This window comes from Patiria miniata, unplaced genomic scaffold (assembly GCF_015706575.1).
Source record: "Patiria miniata isolate m_02_andy unplaced genomic scaffold, ASM1570657v1 HiC_scaffold_24, whole genome shotgun sequence".
Taxonomy (NCBI): Eukaryota; Metazoa; Echinodermata; class Asteroidea; order Valvatida; family Asterinidae; genus Patiria; species Patiria miniata.
This window is the reverse complement of record NW_024037063.1, coordinates 3,942,721-3,956,524: the sequence shown is the minus strand read 5'-3', so window position 1 is coordinate 3,956,524 and position 13,804 is coordinate 3,942,721. Positions and strand designations below refer to the sequence as shown.

Below are 13,804 nucleotides of genomic sequence, written 5' to 3'. Positions count from 1 at the left end.
TGGTTTAGACTGTCATTTACCAACATCCTAGTAAGGTATTTCGTACAAACTTGGTAGTTTTTTTTTTTTGATGTTTGCAAATGTTGTATATTCCCTTTAAACAAAACTCTACTGTGCGGTAAACCAATTGCACATTCATTTTACACCTGTACACAGTCTTTAATTTAGAGAGACATCATCAATCCCTTTCTTACATACACGTAGTTACAGTTCTACCTTCCAAAAATCCTGCCAAATCCACCGAGTATCCTGGTAGATTTGGAAAGATCCTGAAGCAATAGGCATAAAAGAGTGCATTTTTTTTCAGCAACCAAATTCTGAATGCAGCATCTCAAACTTGGGTAAAATCTGATTATCCTCCGAGGATTTTTGCTAGTTTGTTAGGAATGCATGTTCTTTCCACTGGAAGAAGTCTCGATGTGCACGCGAACTTGAAAAAAACAAAAACAAGTCCTACTTGCAAGCACACAACTGGTTGTCCCCCAGGGAAATTAAAAGTTCTAAATGGAGCTTTCCAAAACCAAAAAAGGTTTCATTTTTGTTCGCAAAGAAGTAACTTTGAGGACATTCCCTTTGCAATCAAGAAAAACCATTATTAAGTTTTGTTCCTTTTAAAAAAAACCAGTTCGCGCCGGGATAATTTTGAAATTGACCAGACCAAGGTGCGGAATTGTTTTAAAGGAACCTCGATGCCAGACGGATTAAGGCCGTTAGCTGCGGGTAGCACACCCTGATATTTCTGGCCTCCCTCGCTGCGAGCGGGTTGCAGACAGATATTTCTGGTCTCGCTCTTTGCGTGTTTATCCGTCATCCGTTCCTATACCGAAAAACCTTCGCGTGTATACTCATCCGACGTGAACTGGTTAAACTAAAGAAACAAAATACTAAACATTTAGATAAAGCAGTCAAATAAATTGCTGGTCATTCACTACCAATCATTAATCTGTATGTCCTGCATGCAGACAAACTTATCTGAACACAACAGCAATTTATGTACATGTACATCAAACATAATCTGCACCAAATTTACAACAAAAAATACATGTACATGTATTAGCCAAAACTAATCTACATTGACTAAAATCAAAGTAAACACCTTTCTGCGAATTCTATACATGCACCAAACTATATATATTTACTTTTGAGAAGCCTTGGCTCAACACAACTCATTAGTCATTACAAAAGCAAAATACAAAACGAAGTGGCACCAGAACAAATTTGTGATACATTTACTTTGATTCCACAGTGCCTTGTTGATGATATTGACAATTAACTCTAGCAGTACAGTGCCACAAAACAGGTGGTGTGCAAGTTTTTTTTTTACAACTTTGAAAGGAAACTGACATCATTCACATAAAAAGTGAAGTTTCAGCTACCGCCTTTACTTCTGGTAAAGTCTGGCTGAAGCAAGCAGTCATCTTCAATAAGTTACATTTTTTTCTACTTTTACATTTCAAGAACTTAACGTTAAAACGTTTGGAACGTCTTAATCTGCCCTGGCACTAGGCACTGCAACAAATGGGCTGAAAATCAGCTTAAAGCACTGCCAGAGTTAAAAATCATCACTGCTTTTGAAAACACACTTCTCTTTTTGTCTTGTAAAAGATGAAACAGAATTGCCTTAATTTCATATGGATGAAGAAGCAGTACAATTTCCAGCTACAAATTCCCATATAGCTGCTGTAAGCAAGACATTTGTTGAACTTTTTTTATGTTGGCAGATTTCCTACGAAATATAGCATTGCTTATTAACAAAATAACTATCATCTTCATGCCAGCAATGTACATGGAATCTGCTTAGCAGCTCCACAGAAATCTGTAGCTGGATTCTGTCCTCAAGATCCAAACATGATCTTCTCGGCTTCAATCTCCTGGTGGCGTTGCAGGATGGCTGCATTCTTCTCCTTGATCTTCCGGATCCTGGCATTCAGTGCCTCCTCCTTAAGTCGCTTGGCCTCTGCCTCCCTTGTCTCCTCGATCACCTTCCTTTCTTCATTCTCCATCCGAATTTCCACCTCCCGCGTCTGCTCCTCGATGTTTCCTCGCTTCCACAACTCTGCTCCCCGGCTTAGCTTGGGTCTCCGGATGTCCTCGTAGCTGGATGAGGGAGATGCCCCCCTCTTCATATCTGAGTCCTTGACAATAGTCCTTCTTGGAGGGTCTCGGTCCGATTGAAACACTTTTCTCCTTGAGGTGTCGGAGTCAGCATGGAGAATCTTTCTTCGGGGAGGGTCTTCACCATGGATGATTTTTCTGTGTGACAAGTCCAAGTCTGATTGATAAACTCTCCGTCGAGAGTATCTGGAATCATCCTTGACGATCTTCCGCCGCGAAGCCTCTGAATCTGCCAGTAATTCAGGCTCTTCGTGGACAATCTTCCTGTTTGATGTGTCATAATCAGCAGGAATGACGTTTCTGCTAGATCTGTCAGACTCTGAGTAGACGATTTGCCTACTGGCACGAGGAGACTCAGTGCGGATTATGTTCCTGCTGGGCTTCTGGGTCTCACTGATGACCTTCCTGTCATTTGGGTGGGGTGACTCTGAACGGATTACTTCTCGAGAAGGCTCATCCTCTGATGCCATCCCATCTGCCTCCTCCTCTCTTTGTGGACTTGCTAGCACTTCTTGGAATACCTTTTCCTCACTGTCCTCTTTCTGCAAGCTGACCTTACCCTCCCTTTTCTTGGCTCTCTGAGTCGAGTCTCGCCTGAGTTTGATCTTAGTCTTCCTTTGCACCTCTGTTACTTCTTCCTGATTCTTTGTGCCATCTTTAAGGTGAGTGTTTTCATTGCGATTCTGCTCCTCACTTGGAGCTTCAACACCCAAGGAACTCTCTTCACCTTTGTCCACAGCCCTGGTCTCTGCATTAGCATGCTCAATGCCTTCCAGATTCTCCTTGTTACTCTCTGCACTGTCTTTAGTTTTGTATTCTTGTTTATTTTCTGGCTCTCGAATCTTGACATCATTTTCCTGTTGCTTTTCTTCTTTGGCACAAGGCTTGCTTTCATCGTTTAGCTGCTTCCTGTTTTCCGTCTCCTGCTTCTTTACGGCTACATCCCGTTTATGTTTCTCCGCTTGACGCTTGCTCTCCGCATCCCGTTTTGTTCGCGTCTTCAGCTCGATCACTGACTGCCTTGGTTTTGAGGCAACTTGAACGGGCACCTGACCCTCCAGTGGATCATCATCATCATAAGCAGCAGGTCCTCGTATCAGGTCCTTGGTTGCCTTCTTGGGGTTGGGGACCTTCTTCCCAAGGCGGTCTTTCACAGAGAGCCGTGGTTTACTGCCAGCTTCTCCCTTTATCCCAAGTCTCTCATGGATCGGTTTCTTCTTTTTTGGCGGACCTGTGGATCAGATGGGAAATTACATTGTAACTATTTTCATCTTTACAGGGTCACTGGTCTAAAAAAAACACACCAAAAAACGCAACTTCATACTTCCACTTTTCAGAGACCTACACTACTGATATATATGGCTAGGAAATTTTGTTGGAGTGAAAATGATAGCAAGAACTCCAGATTCGATCCAGTAGTTTTGATTCCAGCGCCATTTTTGTGAACCAAAGTCAAGGGCTCTACAATGTAATTAGGATTATGGCACACAGTGAACAAACGGATTATCTTATAACCCCGGACTTTGGTTCACAAAAATGGAAACAAAACTACTGAACTAAATTTTTGAGTTCTTGGTATCATTTTCTTATAACAATATTTCCGAGCCATACATATCAATGGTTTAGGTCCCTTGATATTGGAAGAATGGGGTTGAGATTTTTTTTTGACCACCCTGTATATCCATAGGATCTTTGTACATTTACCTCGAACAAGAACCTTAAAATTCACCCACCATTTAAACTGGCCAAGTCTTATAACATAGATGTAGTTTTAACAGGTTTCAACTTTCAAGATGCTTTATTTTTGTAACACTTTCCATCTCTCCCAATCCATCAGAAAGATTGCTAAAGACCTTTTTTAAATGAGTTAATAGCACAGACCTACCTTCATTAAATGTGATGCATATTTCAGGACTACTTGCTCTTGCTGTGGGCTTCTTAACATTCATTCTGGCTTCCTCTCGTACTCCGTCTTTTGCTCTAGAATCTCCAGACTTCCTTTTCCTCCTCTCCCTCTCAACTTTAGAAGATTGTCTTTTGCCATCTTCGTCCCTTTTTTGCCTGGCTGCATCAGGACTTTTAGCCCGCTCTGTCGCAGGTGCTCGCACACCCAAACGTGATTTCAAGTCTCTCCGCTTCTCTGTTTTGTTGTCCACTTTGACAATGCTGCGAGGCCCAGTTGGGACTTTTTCCCCATCTGACCCGGACTCGCTCTCAAACTTTCTCTCCAAATTTTTCAATTTGTCCGGGGAGGCAAATTTTTCCCCAGCAGAAGACGACCTGTCACGATGTCTTCTGCTCTGATTTGTTTTATTTTGTTCAAGTCTGGATGTACTTTTGAGGTCAGGTCTAAGACCGGGATCGAGGTGTGGATTTCTTACTTTTATGTCCAGGAGCGAGGGAATATTTTTGGCGCTTGACTCATCTGCCGTCTTTGGTTTGACAACTGACATGGGCCCATTGCTGGACCTGCTGGGATCTCTGTGCTTGTCACTGTCGCGTTTGCGTGCATCATCTCTGTCCCTTTCCTTGTCTCTAGACCTGCCACTAGACCTGTCTCTTCTCCGTCTGTCATCTCTCTGTCTATCATCATCTCTCCTCCGACGTTCCTCTCTCCTACGCTCATCTGGTCTGTCATCTCGACTGAACCTGTCCTTGTACGACCGAGGGACTTGTCTCCGACGCACCTCAAGCTCATTCTGAGGTTTTTCCCCCTTGGCATGCTTAAAACGAGAGGTTTCCTTGTCAGAATCACTCTCCATGTCACTCAGGGATATGTCAGAGTGAGAGTTTGAATCACTGTCAGAGTTAGATGAGGTGCGTTTCGATTTAGAGCTGCTTTGTATTTTATTTGACTTTTCATCAGACTTCCTTGAGTTGTCTGAATTTCGTACACGATCACTTCTTTCTGTCCTGTTTTCCCCACTCTTGTGGCTTCGGCTCGACAGCAACTCACGAGTGTCTCTTTTTCTATCAGATCCGCTGCTCTCATAGGATGCGAGTTTACGCAAACGATACTCTAATGGCTCATTTGCAGAAGGCACTTTAGTCTCACTGGTCCCGAATCCCCGGGTTCCATCTGGGCGTGTCCGTAAACTACGCCCATCCCTTCTCGTTCTCGGGGATCTGGATCTTGTTCTTAATCTGTCCATGTCTCTCCGTAACCTGTCAGGGGCGGGGTTTTTGAAACTGTGTGGCTCGCTCCCTTGTCTGGGGGGTGTTCTGAGTCTGGATGGCCGGCCATCTCTTCCCCTCTGTGAAGAAAGTATTGGTCTCTCGCGATCCCTGTCTCTCTCAGACCTCTCCGGGCGTCGGTCCTTTCTATTGTCTCTCCTTCGGGCATCTCTCTCTTTCTCATGTCTCTTGTGCCTACTGATGCTGCCTCTCCTCCGTGAGTCTCGTTTGCCAGCTTTCTTATGTTTATGGCCTTTACGGGAATCATCTGAATCTGAGTCAGAGCTGTCGGAGGATGATGAACTACTTGATGAACTAGAGGACGATGATGACGATGCAGATGAGGAAGAGCTTGAACGACTGTCACTGCTTGATCTTGAGGAGTGATCGCTCCTCTCACTGCTACTTGAGCTGTCATCACTCGAAGATGAGCTCTTAGAGCTGTCACTGCTGTTTCCCTTTTTGTTATTCTCTGATCCCCCATCCGAATCCTCATCACTGCTATCATCATCTGTGTCGCTGTTGGATTCGGAATCGTCGGAGGCAAAGCGAGCAAACTTGTTGTTCCGAGGTAGTTTGGGTCTATCATTTGGGTTGAGGGGGCCTGGTGCCGGCTGCTCAGGTACTGGCTGAATGGCAATGAGGTTGCCCTTCAGTTGGAATGTTGGCTGTGGTGCCGGTGGCGTAGGAATATCCTAAAAAAAAATTGAAAGATCAGTAAATGACAAGTTATTTCCAATTCAATAAAAAACTCAAAAGCAGGATTGAAAATCTGGAATGAACTAAAAGCTCACTGTGGATGTTATGCCACCTTCTTGTCAGGGTTTCATCTGCCTGCATCTTTTAGCAATCCCAAGTTGGTATAGCGCTTTATCTCTGTGTAATTAGCCTCATGTCATTTCCTAGTCAACTTAGTATCCGTAGACTAGTACAAAACCTTTCCGGACAGGTACTCCCGAATGCATAGTTTGACAAGTAAAAATATGTTGTCAATTAATTCCTTGGTGGTTCTACACATTTACAGTTCCACTTCACAAGGCGTGTCAAAAAGAAAGCGACCGAATTAGAAAAAAAATATTTTTAAAAATATATGGGGCTTGCTCCACATCATAAAAATAACATAGGGATAAAGTTCATGATATTGACTAGTAACTGTGAAAATTTCATGTAATTTACAAAGAATGAAAACTTGCAAAGGAAAACGGACAAAAATCGCACTTGTTCCTCATATCTAAAGCATTTGAAACACAATATCTGACAGTATAAATAATGTTTCAGACTTGCCATAAATGATTAAAATCTTATTTCTATTTGAGGCCCGGTGTGTAATCTGCAATTCTCACTCAGCTCATTAGCTTCAAATGGCATTCCATGGACAGCTACAAAAATGGTAAAACATGCATAACTTACGATAGCATGGATCAATTTCAGTATATTCTTTTTTTTTCAGATGAGTCTTTTTAATACATACTTTATTGGCGTATCAAATTTGATTGCCTTTAAAAAAAAAAATCATCGATCCAGGTCACTTTCTTTTGACTCGACATTTCCACCATGGAAAGCTTCAAATCTGATTTTACAACAAAGACGTACCTCTAGCCTGATTTCTTTGGTTGATTTGAGGGCGGCTCTCCTCAAGGCATCCTCATCTTGTTCTTCCTCTTCTTGCTTATCTTCAGAGGGTTCAGTAGCTGGGTTCGGGCTTTGAGAATTGGCATCATTGCTTGTAGGCGATGCTTGCTGGGACTTCTAGAGGGGAAAAACATACTTGGTTGAAAGATAGTAGGTGGACTAAACTCCCTGTGAAATTATTCTTTCTGGCAAGCTGTCATTTTGAAGTAATCAACAAAAGAAGGCCTTTCCAACAGTGCATCTTAAGATGCACCGTAGGAAAATTTAAAACAGTAGTTTGTTTTGTTATTCGGCGAAGCGCGCGCAAGGCATTGGCACGACGCACACGCGCTTGCTGTAATTGTCGGATCAGTGCATGACATCGCGTATAGCTGCAATTCAAAACAATTCAAAACATGATTCAGCAACTTTTGATTTGAAATTGAGATCCTAGAATGCTGTTTTTCTCGGAATATACAGCTGAAGCTGAGCTGAAACTTACATCAGGTTAGTTGTTCAGTGTCCTTCATTAGATTTTGAACACTTGTGTTGCTTCAAACGAACAAAATGCACAAATTACAAATGATGGACTATATCTTTAAAGCTGTACAGAGTTGGTCTCTATGTGCTTTTCTAAACCCTAACCTTCCCAAATCCTCCATAATCCTCTTTGCAAAATGGAGGATTTTGCAGGATTGAGGCTACATGGCAAAAATGTGTGGCTGATTTTGGAGGATGCAGTGTCAAGGTTTAGGCCGGACCTTGTGTTGTTCAGCCGTGCATGAATTTAGGCCTAAATTATACTTGAAATCCTCTGCACTGCTCCAGGATGACACTGGCTCTGCCTGAACATATTGACAGTGATTGCTGGAGGATTTTGCAAGATTGAGGCAGTGGTCACTCCTCCAAGGACCACATTCAAGAAAAAATGGATGATTTTGGAAGATGGAGGCTGTATGCAATTTTTACATGGAGACAGCTGGAGCATTTTGCAGGATGGAGGTTACATCCTAGCAAAAATGCATAGGGAGTTGGGGTTAAAAAAAACCTCAACAGATTATGTATATTTTGATCAGTCCGTTTTGAACAGCAGGTTTTCGTCAAAAACTTACCGTTTTCAGGGAAGCCAACACTGCAACCCGAAGAGATTCCAGATCTTGATCCTGTTTAATGTAAAAAGGAAAAAACATTCAACTTAACCATGTCAAAGAACACTTGTAATGAGTTTAAAAGTTGCACAGGCCAACATTTACAATGTCAACATGCAGTGTCTTTTCACAGGGAGTTGGGCAGTGTGTAGGCCCCATATACAGACTTTTTGCCCAAGTGCATTTCGAAGTATTTTCTGAAAGAAAATGTTTGATATTTTAGTAGATTTAGTATTGGCCGCCATCTTGTTAGATCCCGGCTTCACGTGAACAAGATGGCGGCCAACACTAAACCGACAAACTCGTCGTAGGTTTCGCGTTGGAAAAAACTTTTAACTAATTTGAACTTTAAGTTTAATTTAGGGCCTACATGCTGAAGTGAAGATGCTCTTATTTGTTATTTCTACGATATCAAGCTACTTCTGATGTTCAAAATCTAAGTTATAAAACTTATATGGTGACGCTGGGCTGACGCATTTGCATTTTTTTTAGAAGGGCCGGTAGGCCCTAGGCCTTTGGGAAAAAATGTTGCAACCTGACACCACTTTCGCGATTGTGAACAAAGTCGGAGCTAGGGTCAAGAAAATGTTCTACATTTATAGTCATTAACATATTTCCTAAGCATGCTAAGTAAAATTGGAAATGTTTCTCACTCAGTCCATGATCATTTTTTGTTTGCAATGAATCATGAATGACCTTCATTGAGACATGGACGTTCCTTCCTCCATGATTGAGATGAAATATGAAGAAAAAAGTGGCGTCAGGTTGCAAATTTTTTTCCAAAAAATCACAATTTCAATCACTATTTCCGAAAGGGGCACCAAATGAACAGCGCCCTCACACATTTTCTAATAGGCCGGCCGTACGGGTACGGTACCGTGCTCACACAGAGCGCGCGGTAAAGCCTAACGCTGGCCGTTTTGTTCCATTCCAAACGATGTCAAAAGTAACTCTCTTCTCCAAACATTCACTACAGAGCACAATAAAATAGACACAGAGTGGTGACAAACAAATGCATAATGTGTAAAGATTATGAAGTCAAGAGCTTCTTTCCTTCCAAGGCATATTATTCGCCCTACAAAAATGCACAATTTCCGATTTCTTACCTCCTCTTCCGACGCCATGTTTCTGTACACAACACATGCGCAGTACAGAAACGGTTTACTTGGCTATTCTATTTCCGGGGTGAACATTGCAACAAGTTACAACTTTGATTCAAAACGTGTAGTTCATACGAAAATGGGCGGGGCACATGTTCCTGCTTTGGGGAAGTTTGGGGATAGTTTGTGTTGTGTGTTGTAGAGTTTTGAAAACTTCATATAAATCTAAACTTTTTGTTTCAATTCATGCAAACAAAACTGGCTGTTCACCATTCTCAAGCTAAATTTTACTGGCAAATCTACCGACCAATTTCCTTGAACGACAACTCTAAGTCTGTGAAAATACTCTTTCAACAAAAATGTCACCTGTGAATACCTCAGTTTTTAACAATTTCTTTTGCATTCAAAACATACATTTTAATCCAACACCACCCAACAGTATTCACAGAAATAAAATGTGACAACACAGAAAACAATAAAGCATATAGTCAAACAATACACACAATTAAAGCAAAAATAAACATAACAATTACTCCAACAAAACAGTTTAAAGGACAAACATTATTTCAGAAGATGTATCCAAACATTTCATAGCCACTATAGTAAGAAGAGTTTGACAAATTACAAAATATGAACTTATTAAGAACCATAGGTACAGATAAGTCTTCGTCTCTTCAGAAATGTTCAGTTTGCAAAAATTATAAGTTAATAACCTCCATCTGCTTTTTCAAATTGGGGTATGAATACTTTGTCTTTGTAAAATGCACAAAATTGTGGAAGAACATTGTTTATATTAGCAGTTCTGTAAACAAACAAACAAACAAACAAACAAAAAAGAAGAAGAAAAAGAGGCGCAAAATCATATTGTTGTTAATGTAATGGGTTGGAGGGTGGCAAATGTCCCTGCCCATCCTCGAAAAAAGAGCAATCGGGAAAATGCTGGAAAATATAGGGATTTTCGGGAAAAAAAATGTGCTTTGCCCCCCTCTAGAAAAAATAATGGCGACACCCATGACCCTCCACCTAAATCTCTAAGCCTCTAATTAGCGGATATTCCAATCATAGCTCATCCTTTTTGGCTGCTGAGCACCTCCCCTCCTTGCCACTCTTACGTGCAGCAGCGAGGTAACTCATGTGATCGTCCGTCAGGCCCAAGGCATCCTTCTCCTGCTTCAAGTTTTGCTCGTCTCCATTTCCAGTGATGTATCCAAGAAGTTTTGTGGCTCTCCAGGAGCTGAGAAAGTCTTGGTCAGTCAGGCCGAGACTCTGGACAAAGTTGGCGTGCTGACGGAGAAAGTACTTCTGGTGGTAGCTGAGAGAGAAAACAGTTTGAATGATTAAAGACAGTCCGTTTTCAGTGTTGCACAGTCAAGCCCAGACACGAGTTCAGCCCAAAACACACAAAAAGAGTATGGACTGGACTTGAATGCCGACTTAAAAAACTTTTTAATGTCAAAAGGTTTACCATGATGCATTATCCAGAAAAATTAAATGAATGTTTAACTGTGTCTGGGTTGGAGCCTGAGGCTTTTCCCCCCAGATTTAAACTTATCAGGCTCTCCGGTCCTGTCTGCTTATTTTTTACAGAAGAGGACCCCTGACTCACTTACAATAGTACAAAGCAGACAGATAGGAGGCTCAATAAGACAAGAAAAGTAAAAGTGCTTTAGGGTTGGGACCTATGTCGTATGTCTTGAAAGCTTATTATAAAGACAAAAGTTCATCTCTGGCACAACACATACTCTTCAGCATCGTAGAAAACTTTGGCACGTTTAATTTTTGTCAGGGTGTCTTCTCCCAAAACTCTTCTTTGATTCAACTTTGAATCCTCTGCTGATTTCATCTGGATGTAGTCGTGGTAGAAGATGGCCGACATGTACTGGACTGGCTTTAGGTCAGACGGATTATGGTTGGCCCAGAATGTTTCCAGAAGACTGGCATATGTTATCCTCTCTGGGTCAAATTCAATCTCCACAGATTCTGTGTGGTCATCTCTGTCAAGAGAAATTATTTCAACAATCAATAATCACATAAATTAAAATGTAATTTTCAATTATATTTTTAAAAAATTGTGTTAAAAAATGAACCTAGTTTTTTTTCTCCTGTTAGTTTGTTCAATGTATTTAAGAAAACCATCCACCGTGTCTTATCCAAGTGATATTGGCTTTTGACATCCAATATGAGCAAACTTGGACGTTAATCAACATAGGCCTGTTTAACTCAGTTGAACAGCTCTTGTACAGTACTAAATGTTGAGCACTCAAATCTCCAACCACTATAATTCTTTTTTCCTTTAAAAAAACGCTAAGGCATTCTTGTCACAAATTTTATACAGCATTTCTGTCCTACTGAAAACTAACACAGTGTTCTCTCGGACTTACAAGCTTTCGTAGGTGGGGTTCTCTTTAATTCCTCCAGTGTAACCAACCTTCACCCTGATGACCCCAGGTAGGGCGCCAAACACCGACTCAACACCCCAGAAACACCCCATGCTGAATGTGGCCTTGAGGGTGGGGACATCTGGCTCCTGGTAGCTCAGGTGTGATGGTCTGAACTGTTAAGAAAGATTCAGATAATTAGAGCAAATTTACACGTATAAGCTTACCATAGACCTACAGATAGACTTGGTTAGATTTGTTTTTATGGCTCAAAGCAAAGCAGTGTTGAAGTCGAGTCTGTTGTAATATTAATGTGGAACTACATATTCATATTGTGCGCACAACGCATGAACACAGTGTGTGTAATGTGGCTATACTCTTGTTGCATCATGGCGGAATAAACGCACTACGTCCAAGTGCCTGGGAACCTGAACAACCTTTGTCATGCTATCACTACATGGTGGCAGCGGTGGGATTCGAACCCACGCCATCGAAATGACTTTTCATAATTCCTTTGACTCCTTCACAAGTCTAGTCACAAGTCCTTTCACAAGTCCAGTCCCAAGTAATGGGATGAACAATGACAAGGGAATGTTTTTGTTACAGTTTATTTCAATACCTAGAGACTTGACTTGAGACTGAAGGACTTGTGATGGACTTGTGATGGACTTGTGGTGGACTTGTGATGGACTTGTGATGGACTTGTGATGGACTTGTGATGGACTTGTGACAGACTTGTGATGGACTTGTGATGGACTTGTGATGGACTTGCAGGGACTTGTGGGGACTTGTGATGGACTTGTGATAGACTTGTGATGGACTTGTGATGGACTTGTGATGGACTTGCAGGGACTTGTGGGGACTTGTGATGGACTTGTGATAGACTTGTGATGGACTTGTGATGGACTTGTGATGGACTTGTGATGGACTTGTGATGGACTTTCAGGGACTTGTGGGGACTTGTGAGGGACTTGTGAGGGACTTGTGATGGACTTGTGATGGACTTGCAGGGACTTGTGATGGACTCGCGACTACAACACTGGCCAAAAGTATCAGAAACTTTACAGAATGAATGAAAATGTGCTGACAAAGGTCTTCATCGGTGCCTTGATCCTGTCCAGATTTAGGAAAATCAATAATATATGCACCATATATATATAACTAAGGATTTACCTAATGATGTTACCAATCTGGACTGATAAACTGAATTGCAAAACATTTGCCAGCATGATTGCTAAATTAAGTAATTAAATTAACTTCCTGATACATTTAAGACCAAGTGACACTTATATATTAAGACTTTCCATGCATCTTTACATCTTCTCCCAGACATCGATTAGAGAAAAAAATTACACTCACTCTTTGCTCCATCAGACGTTTCGTCTCACCAGTGCATACTGGAGTATCTTCATATTCATCCGCTGTGGTAACACAAAAAACTGCCACCAGAATAAGACCTAGGCCTATGCAAGACTTCATTACAGTTGTAAAAGCTTTTCTGTCCTGAAAGAGACAAATAAGAAAACTGTAAGGAGAAATGCAAAGAAGTTGTCACCATTAAACCGTACAGCAGTGCTTTGCGAAAATCAGGCAAAACCTAACTTAAGAAAAAAACTGAAAAACCAGGGCAACACAGAGCAACGACAACTACTTACCCAGACTAAATAAATGCGTTTTTTTCTAGCCAAGACACAAAACTTACACTCCTACACATGAAATTTTGTAAGGGACTTTCACGTACGGTACCCTATCTATAGGCAAAACACCAAAAGTTATTGTAGGCCCTACTTCGGACCACTGATTTGCAAATTGTACAATATTGCACAGTACCAGGACTAACAAATTCAGGACTCAAAGTGCATCTACATGCCACGTAGAGTTTATATCACAAGTTCACTTTTGTTCCTATTGTGTTATCTAAAAACCTTTATACACACCAACAGCAATACCAGTCAATTCACAACAGTGCACGCATGAAAGACATGTGGTAATTTCAATGATAAACACGCCTCTGACCTTAAGTTTAACTTAAAGGTGCAGTTGAGTTATTCTCTATCATGAACAGCATTAAGCTCTGGTATGCAAAAACCATGGTTTTGGGAAACAGATAAAAAATAGGTCAATAATTTTCTGAGTGAAAAGACAAATTTTACGAATTTAAAGGGAACATTTACATGTACTTTAATTTACAATGGCGTGTGATTTTTTTTCCACACAAAACTAACTGGCAAATATTGAGGGTATGTGGATGCTTAGTATTTGACAAAATTTTCAAACA

At 41.2% G+C, this 13,804-nt stretch overlaps 2 protein-coding genes across 4 annotated transcripts; both read right to left on the bottom strand.

The window, feature by feature from the left end:
- Nucleotides 1-615: 615 nt before the first annotated feature.
- Nucleotides 616-9,411, bottom strand: LOC119731521 (serine/arginine repetitive matrix protein 2-like). Its single transcript, XM_038204692.1, has 5 exons — nt 9,155-9,411; nt 8,013-8,063; nt 6,883-7,038; nt 4,001-5,984; nt 616-3,346 (listed from the first exon to the last, which is right to left on the bottom strand). Exons 1-5 carry the CDS (start codon nt 9,170-9,172, stop codon nt 1,836-1,838), a joined length of 3,720 nt encoding a protein of 1,239 aa, XP_038060620.1. The 5' UTR covers nt 9,173-9,411; the 3' UTR covers nt 616-1,835.
- A 118-nt stretch (nt 9,412-9,529) lies between these two features.
- On the bottom strand, nt 9,530-13,560 carry LOC119731522 (peptide methionine sulfoxide reductase MsrA-like). Of its 3 annotated transcripts, none has more exons than XM_038204694.1 (5): nt 13,464-13,560; nt 12,886-13,029; nt 11,530-11,702; nt 10,891-11,142; nt 9,530-10,460 (listed from the first exon to the last, which is right to left on the bottom strand). In XM_038204694.1, the coding sequence occupies exons 2-5, from the start codon at nt 13,003-13,005 to the stop codon at nt 10,208-10,210; spliced, it is 798 nt and encodes a 265-aa protein (XP_038060622.1). In that variant the 5' UTR covers nt 13,006-13,029; nt 13,464-13,560; the 3' UTR covers nt 9,530-10,207. The 3 variants fall into 3 exon arrangements, with proteins under 3 accessions (XP_038060622.1, XP_038060623.1, XP_038060621.1); XM_038204695.1 differs by lacking the exon at nt 13,464-13,560 and adding an exon at nt 13,357-13,447; XM_038204693.1 differs by lacking the exon at nt 13,464-13,560 and adding an exon at nt 13,182-13,446.
- Between the last annotated feature and the right edge of the window lie 244 nt (nt 13,561-13,804).

Coding starts and splice junctions, on each gene's coding strand:
- LOC119731521 (XM_038204692.1), bottom strand. Junction 7,039..8,012: donor TGTTGGCTTCCCTGAAAACG/GTAAGTTTTTGA, acceptor TTTCCCCTCTAG/AAGTCCCAGCAAGCATCGCC. Junction 5,985..6,882: donor CCAAAGAAATCAGGCTAGAG/GTACGTCTTTGT, acceptor ATTTTTTTTTAG/GATATTCCTACGCCACCGGC.
- LOC119731522 (XM_038204694.1), bottom strand. CDS start 13,005: ATGAAGTCTTGCATAGGCCTAGGTCTTATTCTGGTGGCAGTTTTTTGT. Junction 11,703..12,885: donor AACGTCTGATGGAGCAAAGA/GTGAGTGTAATT, acceptor CTTTCTTAACAG/TTCAGACCATCACACCTGAG. Junction 10,461..10,890: donor GTTTTCTACGATGCTGAAGA/GTATGTGTTGTG, acceptor TTTCTCTCTCAG/CTACCACCAGAAGTACTTTC.